At 55.0% G+C, this 15,266-nt stretch overlaps 1 protein-coding gene across 1 annotated transcript; it reads right to left on the bottom strand.

Annotated features, from left to right (window-relative positions):
* Nucleotides 1-10,343: 10,343 nt before the first annotated feature.
* Dok2 (docking protein 2) lies at nt 10,344-14,619 on the bottom strand. Its single transcript, XM_076853615.1, has 5 exons — nt 14,424-14,619; nt 13,158-13,439; nt 12,836-12,923; nt 11,852-12,036; nt 10,344-11,419 (listed from the first exon to the last, which is right to left on the bottom strand). Exons 1-5 carry the CDS (start codon nt 14,493-14,495, stop codon nt 10,826-10,828), a joined length of 1,221 nt encoding a protein of 406 aa, XP_076709730.1. The 5' UTR covers nt 14,496-14,619; the 3' UTR covers nt 10,344-10,825.
* Between the last annotated feature and the right edge of the window lie 647 nt (nt 14,620-15,266).

Below are 15,266 nucleotides of genomic sequence, written 5' to 3'. Positions count from 1 at the left end.
AGAGAGTCCCTTTCCTGGGGCAGATCCCCTTTGTGAGTATGTCCGAGCTTTTGCACCAAGGGCAGGCTCCATCCTGCTAACCCAACCCTACCCCGTGTGGGGACAGTCTCTGATCCAGACCTCCTAGAGAAGGAGCTGGTGAGGTAGCAGGATGTAGCCCCACGCCCAGCAGTCACCCAAGGGTGCCCACCGATGTTAGCGATGACAAGCCTGGAGACAGTCAGAGTCTGGCCACCTGCAGACCCTGCAGTGGGAGTACCCCCTCCTGACTCCTGTGTTATCAGGGGGACCCTTGAATCACCAGCTCGCTAAGTCAGGTAGCACCCACCCACATCCTCAGAGCCTCTCCTGGGGGTAGGTCTGGCAGGGAAGGCTCCTGGGCTGTCTTGGAGCCAGGGAGAGGCTCCACCCGCGCCTCCTATGGAGGCAGGGAGTACACAGCAGGCCCAGGAGCCAGGACTCCCCCCCACCCCCCCCCGAGTGCAGCCCCTCCCTCCAGAAGGCTTCCCTTGAGCTGCTGAAGATTCTGCCGTGGTCAGTTCTCCAGTCCCTCCTTCCTCCTACTCCAACCCCCTCCTCCTCCTTTGCCTGTCCATCATCTGTCCACCTGCCTGGATCAGCAGGAAGTCATGGCCTCTTAAAGAGCTGGGTCCTGCCCGGTGGTGCCCTGTGCTGCCCCTGATGGATGCCTCCGTCTGCCCTGGTCCTTTACCCTGGTCTTGCTGTTGGCCTAGCCTCTGGTGAGCACCAGAGGAAGCTCGTTGAGTCACAACCAGGGCAATCTGAGTTGCTTATACCCCACTCCCTCCAGGGTCCCTCCTATGTCCCATCCTGGTTGTCCTTAGTCTGGTGACTTGTGGAAGCTCAGAAGACCCTGAGATGAGAAAAATGTCGGCATTTGCTTTCCATGGGGCACCTGGGAGGATGATAATGACTCGAGCTGGAACAGAAGTAAACAATCTCCACTCGACTTGATTAAGCTGCACAGAAACCTCATGAGGTCAACAGATGTTGCTGACTCTCGCTGACAGAGGAGAAAACTGAGGCTCAGAGAAGTGCAGTAACTTGCCCAAGGTGACACAGCTGCCAGGGGCAGAGCCCCGGAGTGAGTTCTCGTTCAGTCTACACTGCTTGCTGCCCCTCGGACACATCTCAGATCCTACTCACAGACACCCTGGTGGGCAGCCGCCTGGTGCCCTGGGAAGGGCTTAGCCAAGCCCAACTTGGCCCCTTATGAGCAGGGGTGGCTGTGGCGAGTGGTCCAATCTTCCCAGACGTGTTGCTCCATCAGGATACAGACTACACCTCTGCCTCGAGAGGAAGGAGGAGGACGTGGGTGCCCTGCCCCCAGGAACCCCTGTGTCCCAGCCATGGTCACCACACCCAGATGCCCCTTGCCCTGAGCCTCTGGGGTGTGGTGTGACAAGGAGGCTCTGCAGCTAACTGTGACATCCGGAAACAGAAGCTGCTGTCACCCTCTCTGGGTGATGACTTCCTCTGTGAAAGGGACAGAGGAGCAGGCTGAGAGGAGCCCTGGAAGGAGCAGGGCGAGGTCGGGGGCAGGAGGGTCTGCACACGGAGCCGACCTTCCAGCCAGGGCCACGGGAGGGAGAGGAGGCAGCTGGACTTCGGGGCAGCTCTAAGGCTCACTTCCAAGGGAGTGGGACACTGGATTTTATAGCCACTCGCGGGGACCCTGAGTGCAGAGCCCTAATCTGTGAAAAGTGCCCCCCAGTGTTTGTGGCTGTCCCCAAGGGCTAACCATCTTCTGTCACTGGTGCTACCTCCACCAAGAGGATGCTTCTGCACTTCCAGGTCCACTGAGCACCACAAACTCCTGCTCCCAGACGGTGCTTGGCATCCTGTAGCAAAGCAAGGAAATTGTCCTTTTTCTGTCTCAACCTCAGCTAGAGGAACACTCTAAGTTTAACAAGTGCCCAAGAGCCTTAACATCTAATGAAAGAGGGATGCTCAGAGATGGGTCTTAGATACCTACATTGGCTCCACTTTAGTCTAAAGGTGCACACCGGACTTGTGTGGTACACAGCCTGTGCAGCTGTACATGGTGGGCCATAGACACTACATAGTCCTCAAAGCATCCCCTCTCCCTGGCAACTTGCTCTGTATTCCTGGGTGAGGCTTGCCATGCTTTCCCGAGTCCTCACTGCCATCAGTGCCTAGTAGAGTTGTTCACTGCTCAACCTGCACAGCCATGCACAGAGATCCTGTACATGCCCTCTCCTTCCTTTAGGATGAGTACTTTACCCCAAGTCCTAGCAGTGGGCCCCACTATAGGGTTAAGTTAAAACCCAAAGCCATATTTTCCTCACTCCCTCTTGACAGAGTCCTTTCTGCTGCTTTGCAGCCCTAAGATTGCCCCAAGACACAGGCCTGTGGGGTCGAGGGGAACTTGGAAGGTCCTCCCATCCCACCCTGTCCTTTTGCAGATGGCAGGACAAGGCCCCGAGACGGGAACAGTCTCACTTGATAACCTGTGGTCACTTGGTGACAGAGCAGGGCTTAGAGCTCCTAGTTTCCTAAGGACAAGGCGCGTCCAGCTCAGCGCCCTCTCCGGGGCTTCTGGCCTCTCCAGCCTTCAGGGGAGACTCAAAGGATCCTTTTTTTTTTTTCTTTTCCTCTTTTTCTCTCTGCTGGGCCACAGGACCCTGCGCCTGGTTAGCCACAGGTCAGGTACAGGTTGGCTGCAGGAGGATCTGGTGAGGGCTGCGGTTCCGAATGCCCCCACAGGAAGTGGCCCCATGTCTGCCTGGGTGGGGGCTGGCATGGGGGGCTGGGCTGGGTCACTTGGCCTGAGCAGCCCCAAGGCCCTGGATCCTGAAGGTCTAGCTCTGAATGCAGGCACCCACTTCCTGCAGGGCTCATCTCCCGCCTGTCAGACCTTGGCCCTCGACAGCCTGCTGAGCACTCTACCCCCAGAGGCCAGCCTTGGTCCACCCTGACTGGCCCACAGCCCCTCCCTGCAGCACCTCTGGCCCTGAGCCAGACAACTGCTTCTTGGGTGTAACCCTGGCTTCAGACAATCCAACGTCCCTACTCACCTGGTGGCCCTGAAAGCTGGCTTCAGGAACCACCCTGCTCCCCACTAGCAGCCTCTGAGGTCCCTCCTTGCACGGAGACCTGGTAGAGTCCTCTTACCCAGGCTGCTCCCCAGAGCCTCCCCTGATGACCCCACGCCCTGGACCCTCTGGTCACTCCTCCAGTCACTGTGTCAGGTCCATCATTCGTGTGCCCCCACCTTCCTAGTCACATCCTGGGGGCCTCCCAGGCCTTCCGTCTCCTCTTCCTCAGCCCAGCCTGCTTTGTCACGAATGTACTCATGGACCAAGTGAATCGGAGCCAGGAGCCGGCTGCTGCACCCTGGTATCAAGATGACTGCCAGCAGAGCTGCTCCTCAGGGGCTAAGGTCAAGGATAGCATGGGGGAGCAATCATCAGAGGGAAACCGAAAGGGAATAGGTTCCACAAAGCCTGACTTCCAGGACGGCTCGGGAGATGACCAGCAGGAAATGAACAGCGTCCATCTCAGATGCCCTTAATTAACCCCAGCCTCTCCCACACACCCTTGGGCATTTGCTCAGGGACTTGCAACAGTGGCATTGGAGAAGGAAAGAAATCCTTGTACAGAGACTGGCCCTTGCAGGGTAGAGTGGGGGAATCCAGAGTCCCCTTCCCTCTTGCCCCTCCCCTATCCACAGAGAAGGTCAAAAATTACCTCCCCATCAGGTGTGGTGGTGTAATCCTGTAAACCTAGCAACTCTGGAGGCCGAGGCAGGAGGATCTCAAGTTCAAGGCCAGCCTCAGCAACTTAGCAAGACCCTGTCTCAAAACAAAAAATAAAAAGGGCTGGGGATGTAGCTCAGGGGCAAATTGCCTCTGTGTTCAATCCTCAAATTCTCATAAAATTTAAATACATCTAAGAGGGATTTAAATATTAACTTGGCCTCAGATCCTTTAATGGAAAGTGGGAAGCTTGCTAAGGCCTCTTCTTGCTCAGACCTCCTGCTCCTCAAATTCAATAGTAAGGGTTTTCTCAGCTTCAGGCCTCCAGAGGACCCTGGCCTGGGCAGGATTTTGGGGTGATGGAAGGAGAGGGGCTCAGGAAGAGAGGTGGCATCAAGGGAAGGAAATGTGCCTGTGCCCTGGGCCTGACAGTGCACCCTCCATCTGCAGGCCTGCCTGCCGATTTTAGGGTGCACCAGAGGCTCAGCACCAACAGGCCCTTGAATCCAGGGGCTGCTCAGGGCTATTATCACCTTTAGCCTCTCCTGGGCCTCCCAGGGAAACTCATTTGCTCTGAGGGGTTAGACCCTAGCAATGCTTCCCCCCAGAGCACTTGCTTTTTAAAAGAGGCTGGGGACTGAGGTTGTCACTCAGTGGTAGAGTGACCAGCAATTCTGGGTTCAATCTCTAGCACCCCCAAAAAAAGTCCTTCCAGGAAAGATGTGGAGGAGCTCAGATGCATTCAGCAGCATTCTTGGCAAGGACGGGGAGAAATTTCCAGATGGGTCAACCTCCAGGGCACCACAAATCGCGCACTTTGAAAAGCATCTGTGCACCCCCACCCCCACGTAGGTTTTGCTTATTCTTTCAGCCAAGAAATCATGCCAGACTTCCTGTGAAGTGTTGAAGGACTTAACAATGAATTTGGTGGAGAATGACTCCTGTCATTTGGACAGTTGCCGTCTAGTGAGGGATATGGTAAACCTCCCTCAAAAACGTTCTCTGAGTTCCTCTCTGCTACCCCCTTCCCAGCTTCCTCCTCTCAAAACTCTTAATAGTCCTGAGTTCCTCTGTTGGCGCAGCTGCAGAGCCTGGTCCCAGGGCTCTGCGCTCCTGTCTCCAGCCTGCAGGCTGCTCCTGCCCAGCAAGGGGCTGCTTTCTTGTCCCTGATGTGCAGGTGAGAGGGCCTGCAGCACATGGATGGAGGAGGAGCTCTGCCGGTGGCCACCCGCCCTCCAGCCTGGCCTCAAGCCAAAGGTCGTCTAATTTGCTAAGCATCTTCCTTTCCCAGCTTTCCCATGTCTGGGCACAACAAACCACAGGAGCACAGCTCTGAGCAGGGCTGAACTTCTCTCCAGTGTGGAGCCCCCATCCAGCTGAAAGCAAAAGCCACTGATGTTTTCTCTCTTTGAACTCTCTTCTGCCTTTCTTCCTATCAGAATCCGCCTCTCCTTCCCAAGCCTTCCCCCCTCCACAGAGCCCAAGTCCACCCTGCAAAGGTAAGGTAGGACTTGGCTTCTCCTGGCTGCCAAGGTCTTGTTGATAACATAGAGATGACTTGTCCCACCCATCTGGAGGAGCAGTTGAGAAGAGCTCTGCGTGTGCCGGGCACCATTCTAGGAGCTTTGCATTCATTCATTCCTTTCATCTTCACCACAAGCCTCCAAGGAGCATGTGATTATCATCTCAATGTTCCACATGCAGAAACAGATGCCTGCACCCAGGCATCCAATTTGAACCCAGGGAGTCAGGCTAAGCCTGTGTGCACAACCCACGACACTAAGCTGCCCAAAGCAGTTTGCAAACAGAAATTGTGCAGACTCAAAAATGCTCTCCCGGGGCATGCCTCATCAGAGGGTTAGGGTTAGCGTTAGGATCACCTACACCCCACAGCCCTCCGACCAGACCCCTGGATACACAAGGTTGACCGCACCTGGGTGCAGATCTTGGAATCAGTTGCCCCAGTCTTGGGACTTTGGCAGAAATCTGTCAGAACGTGATGGTCTCCCCTCCACACCTATTTTGTCCCCATCAGCCACCTCTAGCCCAGAGATGCAGAAGCTAGTGTCACGAAGAGGGTTCCTGGGGCGGGAGGAGGCAAGGAAGAGAGCAGCCTGGCCAGAGCCCAGAGATTGATGGGCTCCGCTCCATGAGGGCCAGAGTCAGGCAGTGATGTACAGCCACCTGCCAGGGGGAAGCCAGCCTCATGCCTAATCGGATCAGACACCCCCTGCCAGGTCCCCTCATTCCTCTACCTCCTCCTCCCAGCTACTGACCCCTCCTTTTGCTTCCCAGCCCCGCCCTGTCTGAGGTCTCCAGCTGGCCTGGTTGATTTTATAAATGGCGCTTGCAGGAGGTGGGCACCTTGGCTAATTGAATCAGCACCCAGGAGGCAGGAGGCAGGAGGCTGGTTAGCATCACAGCTGAAAGGTAGTGGCAGCAACAGCTTGAGTAGAGCCATCAGGGAGGAGCCTGTGTGAACAGAGAGGCCCAAGCAATCTGGGCCTTCATATATGCTGAGGGCCATGGTGGGAGCTCACCAGGGGGCTGGCCACCCCCACCGCAAGCAGGCTAATGACCACCACAGGCCACACACACACACACACACACACACACACACACATACAGCACACACACTCTGAAAAATACAAAGGGAGGCAAGAGAGGTAGAGAAGCAAAGAAACAAGAAGAATGATAAAGTATGCTGTGTGCCACACCAACAGTCTATGATTCTGTGTACACATCTCTGGGCTGGGGGCCTGTCATGATGCTATTCCTACCCTGACACCACCTCTGCATCATGGAGTCATACAATGCACAACCCGGTCTCTGCAACAACAGGCTGCACACAAACCCCATAAGATACAGCAGAGTTGAAAAATACCCATCGCCTAGTCCTCTTACTGTTCTTTTTCTGTGTTTATATACATTGAGATACACAAATACTGTTGTGTTACAACTCCCTACAGTATTCAGTATAGTAACGTGCTGTACAGGTTGGTTACCTAGGAGCAATAGGCTACACCATATTGATATTTATGCATATATATGCCATACAGCTAAGAAATGTGGTAGGCCATTCCATCTAGGTATGACATTCACATGATAAAATGCTTAGTGATCAGTTTCTCAGAATAGGTCCCCATTGTTAAGCAACACGTGAGTGTAATTAGCAAATAAAACCAGTTTATAAGTGTCCTGGTTACAGCTTAGTCTCTTGTGGTATCAACAGCTGCCAGGCAGCAGATCCTGGAGCCAAGAGACACTTTCTGGGCAGAACTCCCACCTGATCTTCCTTTGCCTGGTGCCTTCAAGGCTGGTTGGTTTCCTTACCCATGAATTGTCCCTTGCTGGCCCCTTGTTGCTCTTCCCTTGAAGGAGCAACAAGCCCCATGCATCTAAGGACCCCTTTGTGTACGTGTTCAGTGGTCATCTGTGCTGTGGGCCCTAGGCCTGTGGTGCTACCCACACCCCAGATCCCAGTGAGCTGGACCTCGGCGGGTGCTCCATGGCACTTTTTGACTGCAGGAATGATGGGCAGGCCGTGGGTGACGATGGCAAGGTTGAAGCTGGCTGAAGTGGCACCAGCAGTTCTCTGCAGGTGGCCCATCCACTGGATCATGTTTTCCAAGAGGGGCCCTGAGGGTCTGCTCAGTGTTTCCTCAATAACTGTCTCAAAGACTTTCGGTATCCCCCCAACTTCCCCCTAGGCTCCACTTCCCTGCCCTGCCAGCCCCGCCCCACCTTTCTGAGCCTTCTGCCACTTCCCCTTGTCAGGCCATGCCAGCCTCAGGGTGGAAGGACCCAGAAGGCCCTGGATCTCAAAAGTGAGAAGGGTCAAGAGTAGTGTTCAGCTTAGGACCCCCACCTCCTGGTCCACACTCCTGAAGACTGTGAGTCTGCGGGGACAAGCTCCGAAAGGCAGATTCCTCCAGCTGCTCCCAAACCCTTCTGGTAGCAGCGTCCTTCCTTCAGGTCCTAGACCCCCAACCAAGCCCAGCACAGCTAAGCCCCCTGTGGCCTTTTCCACAGGCTAACACTGCCCCCTGCTGGGCCTGGCTGGGATGGCCACAGAGGAAATAAGAAAGATGCCTTCCATTGCCCGAGACCCCTAACTGCCAGCCCTACCCACAGAGGCAGAGACTAGGGTCCTCAGGAGCATTGGGCCTTCCCGCCTCCAGGAATCCTAAGGCTGGGATTGAATGCAGACCTTGGTCACAGGCAAAATGAGCAGGAAGGTCCCCACCCACTATCTCTAGCCTGCCCATCCCTCTCTCAAATTCCTTCAGGAAGTTTTGTCTCCATGTGTGGCAATGCTCCTGAGGGGCTGATGCCAACTCATGTGCCTGTCATTCACTTCCCTCCTCAGTTCCAGAGCCTCTCTCCAGGCCAGTCATCTTAACTCGGCTCCTTGGGAGCCTTGTTCTCAAAGCCTGAGTCTCTCTTAAAATCTGCCTTCCCCGTGGTCCACATCCAACAGGACAACAGCTACAGGAGGTATCCCTGTGACGCTTTTTAAATCAGTCTTTTCTGAGTTTCCTTCTTCTGTTCAGCCCATAACCTGCCCCCTCCAACCCCAAGTTCACCTTCCAAGGGGTTGTCGAGGGTATTGACCTAAAACTCCAGTGGGACTCTCTGCTCAAAAGCCTTAATTCATTCTTCCTTCCTCTCTAATTAGGTACAAACTCTCTGCAACCTGATCAGAATCTGCCTTCCCACCCATAGGCATTCCTCCACCTATGCTGGAGTTATTGGGTTCCATTCTGATAAGCCCATGTATCGTAAGTTGAAACTATAGTAAGTTGAAACTGTCATAAGTCAAAAATGAATTTAATATACCTAAACTAACTTAAGGGGTCATATATTTTCTTTCGTATGCAGAAGCTGGAGAGGAAAAAGGAAAAGAAAGGTGGGGGTGGATCTCATGAAAATCAAAAGGAGCTCAGTAGAGGAAAGGGACAAGAAGGTGGGAGGTGAGAAGGGAGGGGAGAAGTGCTGAGGATTCATACTGGCCAAATTATATTGTTATATTGCATCGTGTGCACATGCAAATATGTAACAACAAAATCCATATGTATAATTATACTGCATCAATAAAAAATATGGGGGAAAAATAATAATATACTTTAACTACCAGGTGATGGTGGAGTTAAGAGCTGGGGCTCACTGCTGCTGCCCAATCTTGAGAGAGGTGATCATACCACATATGGCTAGCTGGGGGAAAGATCCAAATTCAAAGCAGGGTTTCTACTGAATGATATTGGTTTCACACCATCATGAAATCAAAAATCCTAAGTCGAACCAAGGCAAGTCAGGGATGGTGTGCAGATCGCTGTATCCTCCCTCTTAAGTACAGAACTTCTTACCTCCCTGTGCAGTCTCAACCATGTTCTTACCTGCATCCAGAATGCTCTCCCCATACCCCACTTACACTCCACCAAACTCCTTCCCACCTGAAGGGTTCACTTTAAACGCCTTTGATAAGAATGAAGCCTTTCTTGGTCCCCCAACAAATAGTAATCTTCTCTGAAGCCCAGGGCCGTGTTTCACCTCTCGTGGCACTCATGTCCCCTCTCAGGACAGACATTTCTGCCTCCTCTGCCCTTCTGGGCTATGCACAGCTTGAGGTCAGGGCAGTCCACAGTGACACACACAGTGACCATAATTGACTCACTGATATCAGAAATATATAAACATCCCTTCTCATGAAAGCAGGTTTTGATGAGACCACAAGGACAGAGACACTGTGGTAAAATGGAGTGCAAGGAGGACTTGCAAGCAGACAAGCCCTGCTGCAGGAGAATTAGAACTGGAAGGACTCTCAGCTCCCACGTGAGCAAGCCCCTCTTGTTGCCAAGAGGGCACGTCCCAGGGGAGGAAGGGAACTGCCCAGCACCACGCAGCCATTGAGCCCCATTTCTACTGTGTGAGAGGCTCAATCAATTCCAACCCTTTCCTTTCTTACAGTTTGGCTTTTTATCAACCCCTCCAATGCATCTCCCACCATTTTTCCTGTAGTGACCCTATCCTGGCAAAGAGCAGACGTGTGGGAACACTGGTGTGGTTCAAATTTCATGTACTGGAAATTTAATCCCCAAATTCTTATGTTAATGGTGTCTGGAGGTGAGATCTTTGGGAGGTGATGGGTCATGCGGCAGAGCCCTCATGGATTGGAGTCAGCCATACGCAGATTAGCGAATTGTCCAGGGAGTGGCTTTGTTGAGCTCTCTCTCGCATGCTGGCTCTGTGTCTTGCCATGGGATGTCTCTGCCATGTTAAGATGCAGGATGGTCTATGACAGATACCAAGCAGATGCCAGCACCATGTTCCTGGACTCCCTGGTCTCTAGACCCTTAAACCCAATAAACCTCTATTGTTTATAAATAACCCAGTCTGTGGTGTTCATTCACAGCAACAGAACACGGACTAAGACAAAGGTCTTCCTGAGGATACCCTGATCTCCACGGGCCTCTGATTCTACAGACAGATGGTTGGGGCCCAGTCTAGGCCTAGGGAGGATCTTGCAGCTAGACAAAAAGGTGTCCAGTGGTGGTCAGTTGGAGTATTCAACCCATCCCCACAGCACTCAGGTCATAACAGAAGTAGTTCAAAAATATTTTAATGCCACAGAGAAATCTGAAACCTGCAGAAAGCTGCAGCCATCCTCCTGGGTGCCTGGAGCTAAGGCTGTCCCAGGGAGGGACCTCAGCAAGCAGGAGGCCAGCACAAGCCAAGGAACCATGGAGTGAGGGGAGTCCAGGAGACTGTGGATATCCTTTTCTCCTCTGCCCTAAATGCCCCCAGGTTCCCTTTAGGGTCAAAGAAAGAAAAGAGGAAGTGGAAAGGAGTGGGAGGAGGGTGGGTCTCTCCAGGGCACTCTGCCTGCTCAGGGCTGGGGACTCAGTGCGCCCTGGGAGGGAGAATCCCTCAGGCCAAACAGGGCAGGCCAGGCCTGGGTCTGCAGAAGGAGCCCACAGAGATGCTCCACGCAGCGGCCAAGCTGGAAGGGGAGACAGGCTTCCTCCTCCACAGCCTCCAGCCACCACCCCCATGTACTTCGAGGTGGCCCCATCTTGGCATCCGCATCACTTTGGGCTTCTCTTCAGCACAACATTGTCATACTCGGTTTCCTGTGGCCAGCCAGAGACAGACAAGTCCTGCTGCAGGACGCTGGGGCCCCTTTCCACGGTGGCCTTCCTTCTCCACCCCTCACCCTGGGGCTCCTGCGGACTGTCATACAGAGACAGGAAGGCCATGCCCTCAGGCTCATCATATATGTGGTCAGGTGGAGGGGCTGAGGGCTCCTCATACAGAGGGTCAGCCAGGAGCAGGGGAGGGCCTGCCAGCATGGCCCTGAAGCTCTTCCCCAGGTTGCGGGCTACTGCATCAAAGGGCAGAGCATATTCCCCCTCAGAGCGCGCGGCAGGCACCAGCGTGCTGGGTGAAGGTGGTGGCAGTGAGTCGTGGGGCCGGGAGTAGGGGCTCTCCGGCCGGGGCAGCACAGTGGGCACTGTGGACACTGTGGCTGGTGGGGGTGGGGGCCCAGGAGGGGCAGCGTCCTTCTGGGCAGCAATGGCCTCTTCCAGGGCCAAGAAGATCTCGTTGCCTTGCCGGGTTTCAAACTCAAAGTTGCCCTCTCCAGAGACACAGCGCCGGCCCGCCTCAAAGGAAAAGGTGGTCTGCAGCCAGGAAAAAGGCACTGTTGCTTTCCTGGACTCCCCCCACCCCAATACAGACCCTGTGCCCCCAGCTTCTGTCCGCCAGGAACGGCCAGAGCCCTCTCCCTGAGCTCCTTGCTCCTCTTCCCTCAGTTTCTTCCTCATAAGCAAAACGCCCCCCATCCTCTCTCCCACCCTCTGCCTCCACTGAGCACGTAGCTGGGCAGTCCTCCTGGAGACGCAGGAGCCACTCCACGCCCTCGCCTGCCGCCTGCTCTCTCCCCTCGCCTGTTCCCTCCCCGGCCACCTCTGCTGATTCTCTCCTGCGGACCTTGCTGCCTGCCTTCCTTCCTCCTCCCTTCTGCATTCTCTCTTGCACTAATGCGCCTCTGATCACCTTCCTTCTTTCCTGGCTCACCCTCTCAACCTGCCCCAGTGCAGTCCCTCACTCACCTTGTCCCGCCCAAAGCGTCGCAGGAACCTGTAGGGCCAGTCGTACAGCTGGGTGCCTGGATCAGGGCCACTCCACAGCTCCAGAGCACTCACCCCCAACCGGAGCGTGTAAGGTCCTCGGAGCCGGCACCGCTCACTGGCTTCTGTGGGTCTCAGGGTGACAGCAAATTCCTTGAGGGAGACCCCTGAAGAGGGGAGGAGAAAGAAGGCAGCTAAGGGAAACAGCTGGCAGCCCATGCTGCCCGGGTCTAAGGGGATGTGCCGGAGGTCTCTAAAAACTATCATCCACGTGCTTGTGATCCCAGCCCCGACCTTGAAAGCTGGCTGCTGTGTGCCAGGGGACCCCCCCTCACACAAATACCAGGTCCCTCCACTCCCTACCACAGAAGGCCTCATGCCCTCAGACCTCACCCAACCTTGGGCCCACATCCTTCCTGCCACTGTTGCCAGAACCACAGCCTGGGCTTCTCCACCATCTCTCACCCTGAACCAGCAGCCCCCCAAGTCTGCGCTGTCACAGCTGCTGGTGAAGCAGGAACACACCCTCCCATGTGCTTCCCACGGGCAGAGCTTAGATGGAAGGCAGCCCACCAGCTCCCTCAGTGTCCACCAGCTCACTCCACCCCAGACCCTGGGCACAGAGACAGTGAGCAGAGCAGGACTGCCTGGTCACCAAGGAGCTCCCGGTCCCAGGACGCCTTGCACAGCCAAGCCTGAGACAAAGCCATTCTTTTTTTCAGACAATTGCTAAGGTCCCAGCAAGTATCCTGACCTGGGCCTCCAGCTTGCCCTTTCCCACCATCAGGGGCCAGGCAAGCTGTGGTGAGCCGCCCCGGGCTCCCCCACCTCAGGCCACACCGGAAGTCAGCATGATAAGGGGGCCAGCTGGGTGCAGGGCAACCACAGGCAGGAAGAGTTGGCCGCCATCGGCTACACCTTCTCCCAACCACGCCCCGGGAGCCCACCCTGCAGCCCACCCCTCACCTGAGGTCGAGCTGCTGTACAGTTCATTCTCCTCCATGCAGGGCCTGCCACTCTTCCCCTCCAGCCCTGAGGGCTCCTTCCTCCGCCCCTGGGGAGAAGTTTCAGGTCTCACAACCAACACCATCCCAGGGCCCTCTTTGGCCCAGGCTTTCTTTCAGGGCATGCCCAGCCTGCTAGCCCTGTCCACCCTCTGGATTGGGATCCACCCTTAAGGAAGTGCCCCAGCATTCTGACCTTGGCGCTTCTACCACCTTCCCACAGGAAGTAAGTATCTAATGCTCCCCTATGCTTGTAGCCCTTTCTGCACCTCCAGATGACTCACGGGGAAGGCCAAGAGACAGATGGCCTGCATCCAGTCACCACGCTCAGCGGTAGGGGCTGCCAGCAGGTACAGGCGCTCCTTGGTCTCCAGAATGAAGGCACTGGTGTCCCGAGGGCTGCTGGCCTCCCCGCCTGCCTCAGCCACCCGCAGGCAGTCACTGAGGCGGATGACCCTCCGGCTGGCCTCTCCCCGACGAGGCTTCTCTGGGCCCTCCTGGAGCTCTAGCCGTGCCAGAGCGCAGCCTGACTCTCCATACAGCACAGCTCCAAACCGGCGCCACTTCTGAACCCAGGTGTGGGAGGCGGAGAACCAAAGGAGTTGGAGAAGGAGAGGCGGTGATCAAAGGGGGAAGAGGAACCACAGGAGAGAGACTGCAGCAGCAATGTGGAGACAGGGAGAGGGAACATTCCCAAGAGATCAGAGGAAGCACAGAAGGCAAAAGGGCCCACAGGGTAGAACGCTGGAGATCCGCCTCCAGCAACCAAGACTTTTAGGCCGGCAAGATGGTGAGCAGGGATGGCCGAGGGCATCCAGGAGCATGGAAACGAGCCCCATGGCTGCAGACTGCAGGAAAGCAGTGGCAGGCCAACCCTGCAGGGGCTGATGGAAGGAAGAAGAGGCTGAGTCTGGACAGAGTAGGGGGGCGGGCAGTGAGGGCCCAGACCACAGCGTCCTCATCCTGTGGGAAGTCCTGAGGAAGGGCCTGGCTCAGGAACGTCCCTCCTCCCTCCTGAACCTTTCTGCCTCACCACTTGACAGGGTGACCAGCCATGAGAGAGAGAGAGAGAGAAGTGCCTGGGTGGGGGTCAGTGAGGAAAGAGGACTTCCTCATTCAGGAGGCCAGGGAGAAGGAGGACATTGAACAAACTGGAGCCCCAGGTCCCAGAGGTCCCAGCCCAGCTTAATGGTAGCCACACACACCCCACCTGGGTAAAAAAAGGGAGAAGGAAGCTCCACTGTCATCCTCAATTGTCCCCCACAAGTTGTCCCCCAAGAAGTCAACAGAACGAGAGAGATTAAGTCATCACCCTCCTTCCTCCCCAACCCCAACCCTATAACCCTCAGCAAAAAGCACAGTTTGGGGACTGATTTGAGGCCTGGTTTGGAAGACAAGTCAGGTGAGAAAGGAACCCTCCAGGGGCGGAGCTCTCATCTGTCCTGGTGGACAGCGAGGTTCCACAGGAGCTTGGAGACACTGAACTCCCCCACCCCAGGAATTTCTAGCAGCTCCTACTCTGCCTTGCTCTGGCCCAGCCTGGTGCCCACCTTGCCAAAAGTCTGCTGCTGCTGAAGATGCAGGAAGCCCTGCTTTACCGCCACCTCTTCCATCCTGACCATCGCCGCCCGGGCTCCCGCCCTCGCTCCTCTCTCTTCTTGGCCTGTGTTCCCCCTTCTCTCAAGTTCATTTCCTCTCTGCCTAGAGCTTTCTGCACTATTCTAGTCTGCGCGATGACGACGAGCTGATAGGCCCTGCGGTTTCTTGCTCCGTATGTGGTTTTCTTCTTTTTTTTTTTTTTTTTCTTCTGATGAGAGAGTTTCATGCTCAAGCTTCCTGCATTTCCAGTGAGTAACACACAATTTCCAAAAAGCTAAATTTTAGCTCCTCAGTGAGCAACAAGTCAGGTAAGGAAACTAGCATGGGGAGTGGCTGACCCGCAGGAATAGAGACCCAGAAAGAAAATCACAGTAAAAAACAGGAGCAGAAGACCCAGGCACAGGCTGGGTACTGAGCATGACCCAGCGGGAAGAGACCTGAGGAATCAACCATCACAGCCTCCTAATCGAAAAGGGAGGAAACAGACTTGGAAAGGTCTGAGGGACTCCTTCAAGGCCACCAAACCAGAACCCAAGGGCTCTGGACTCAGTAATAGCTGAATCACACAGTGCATTCCACACTTAGACTTGACTGCCCCAAACTGCACCCTAGTCGGACAACACTTTTATGAACACACAGATGCTCCTGTTCCTCTACATGGGAGCATTCCCTGCTGCCAACAACACCACACATCCCCCTGTGAAGATTCTAGAAATATCAACTTCCCCTCTGGAGAAGGGACTTATTCTCCAGATACATCTCAACCACTAGATTTCACCTTCTTGCTAGCCCTA

Source organism: Callospermophilus lateralis, chromosome 4 (genome assembly GCF_048772815.1).
Source record: "Callospermophilus lateralis isolate mCalLat2 chromosome 4, mCalLat2.hap1, whole genome shotgun sequence".
Classification (NCBI taxonomy): domain Eukaryota; kingdom Metazoa; phylum Chordata; class Mammalia; order Rodentia; family Sciuridae; genus Callospermophilus; species Callospermophilus lateralis.
The sequence above is the reverse complement of the archived record's forward strand: the minus strand, read 5'-3'. Positions and strand labels throughout refer to the sequence as shown.

Coding starts and splice junctions, on each gene's coding strand:
- Dok2 (XM_076853615.1), bottom strand. CDS start 14,495: ATGGTCAGGATGGAAGAGGTGGCGGTAAAGCAGGGCTTCCTGCATCTT. Junction 12,037..12,835: donor GTACAGCAGCTCGACCTCAG/GTGAGGGGTGGG, acceptor TCCCCTCTTCAG/GGGTCTCCCTCAAGGAATTT. Junction 11,420..11,851: donor GACGCTTTGGGCGGGACAAG/GTGAGTGAGGGA, acceptor TCCTGGCTGCAG/ACCACCTTTTCCTTTGAGGC.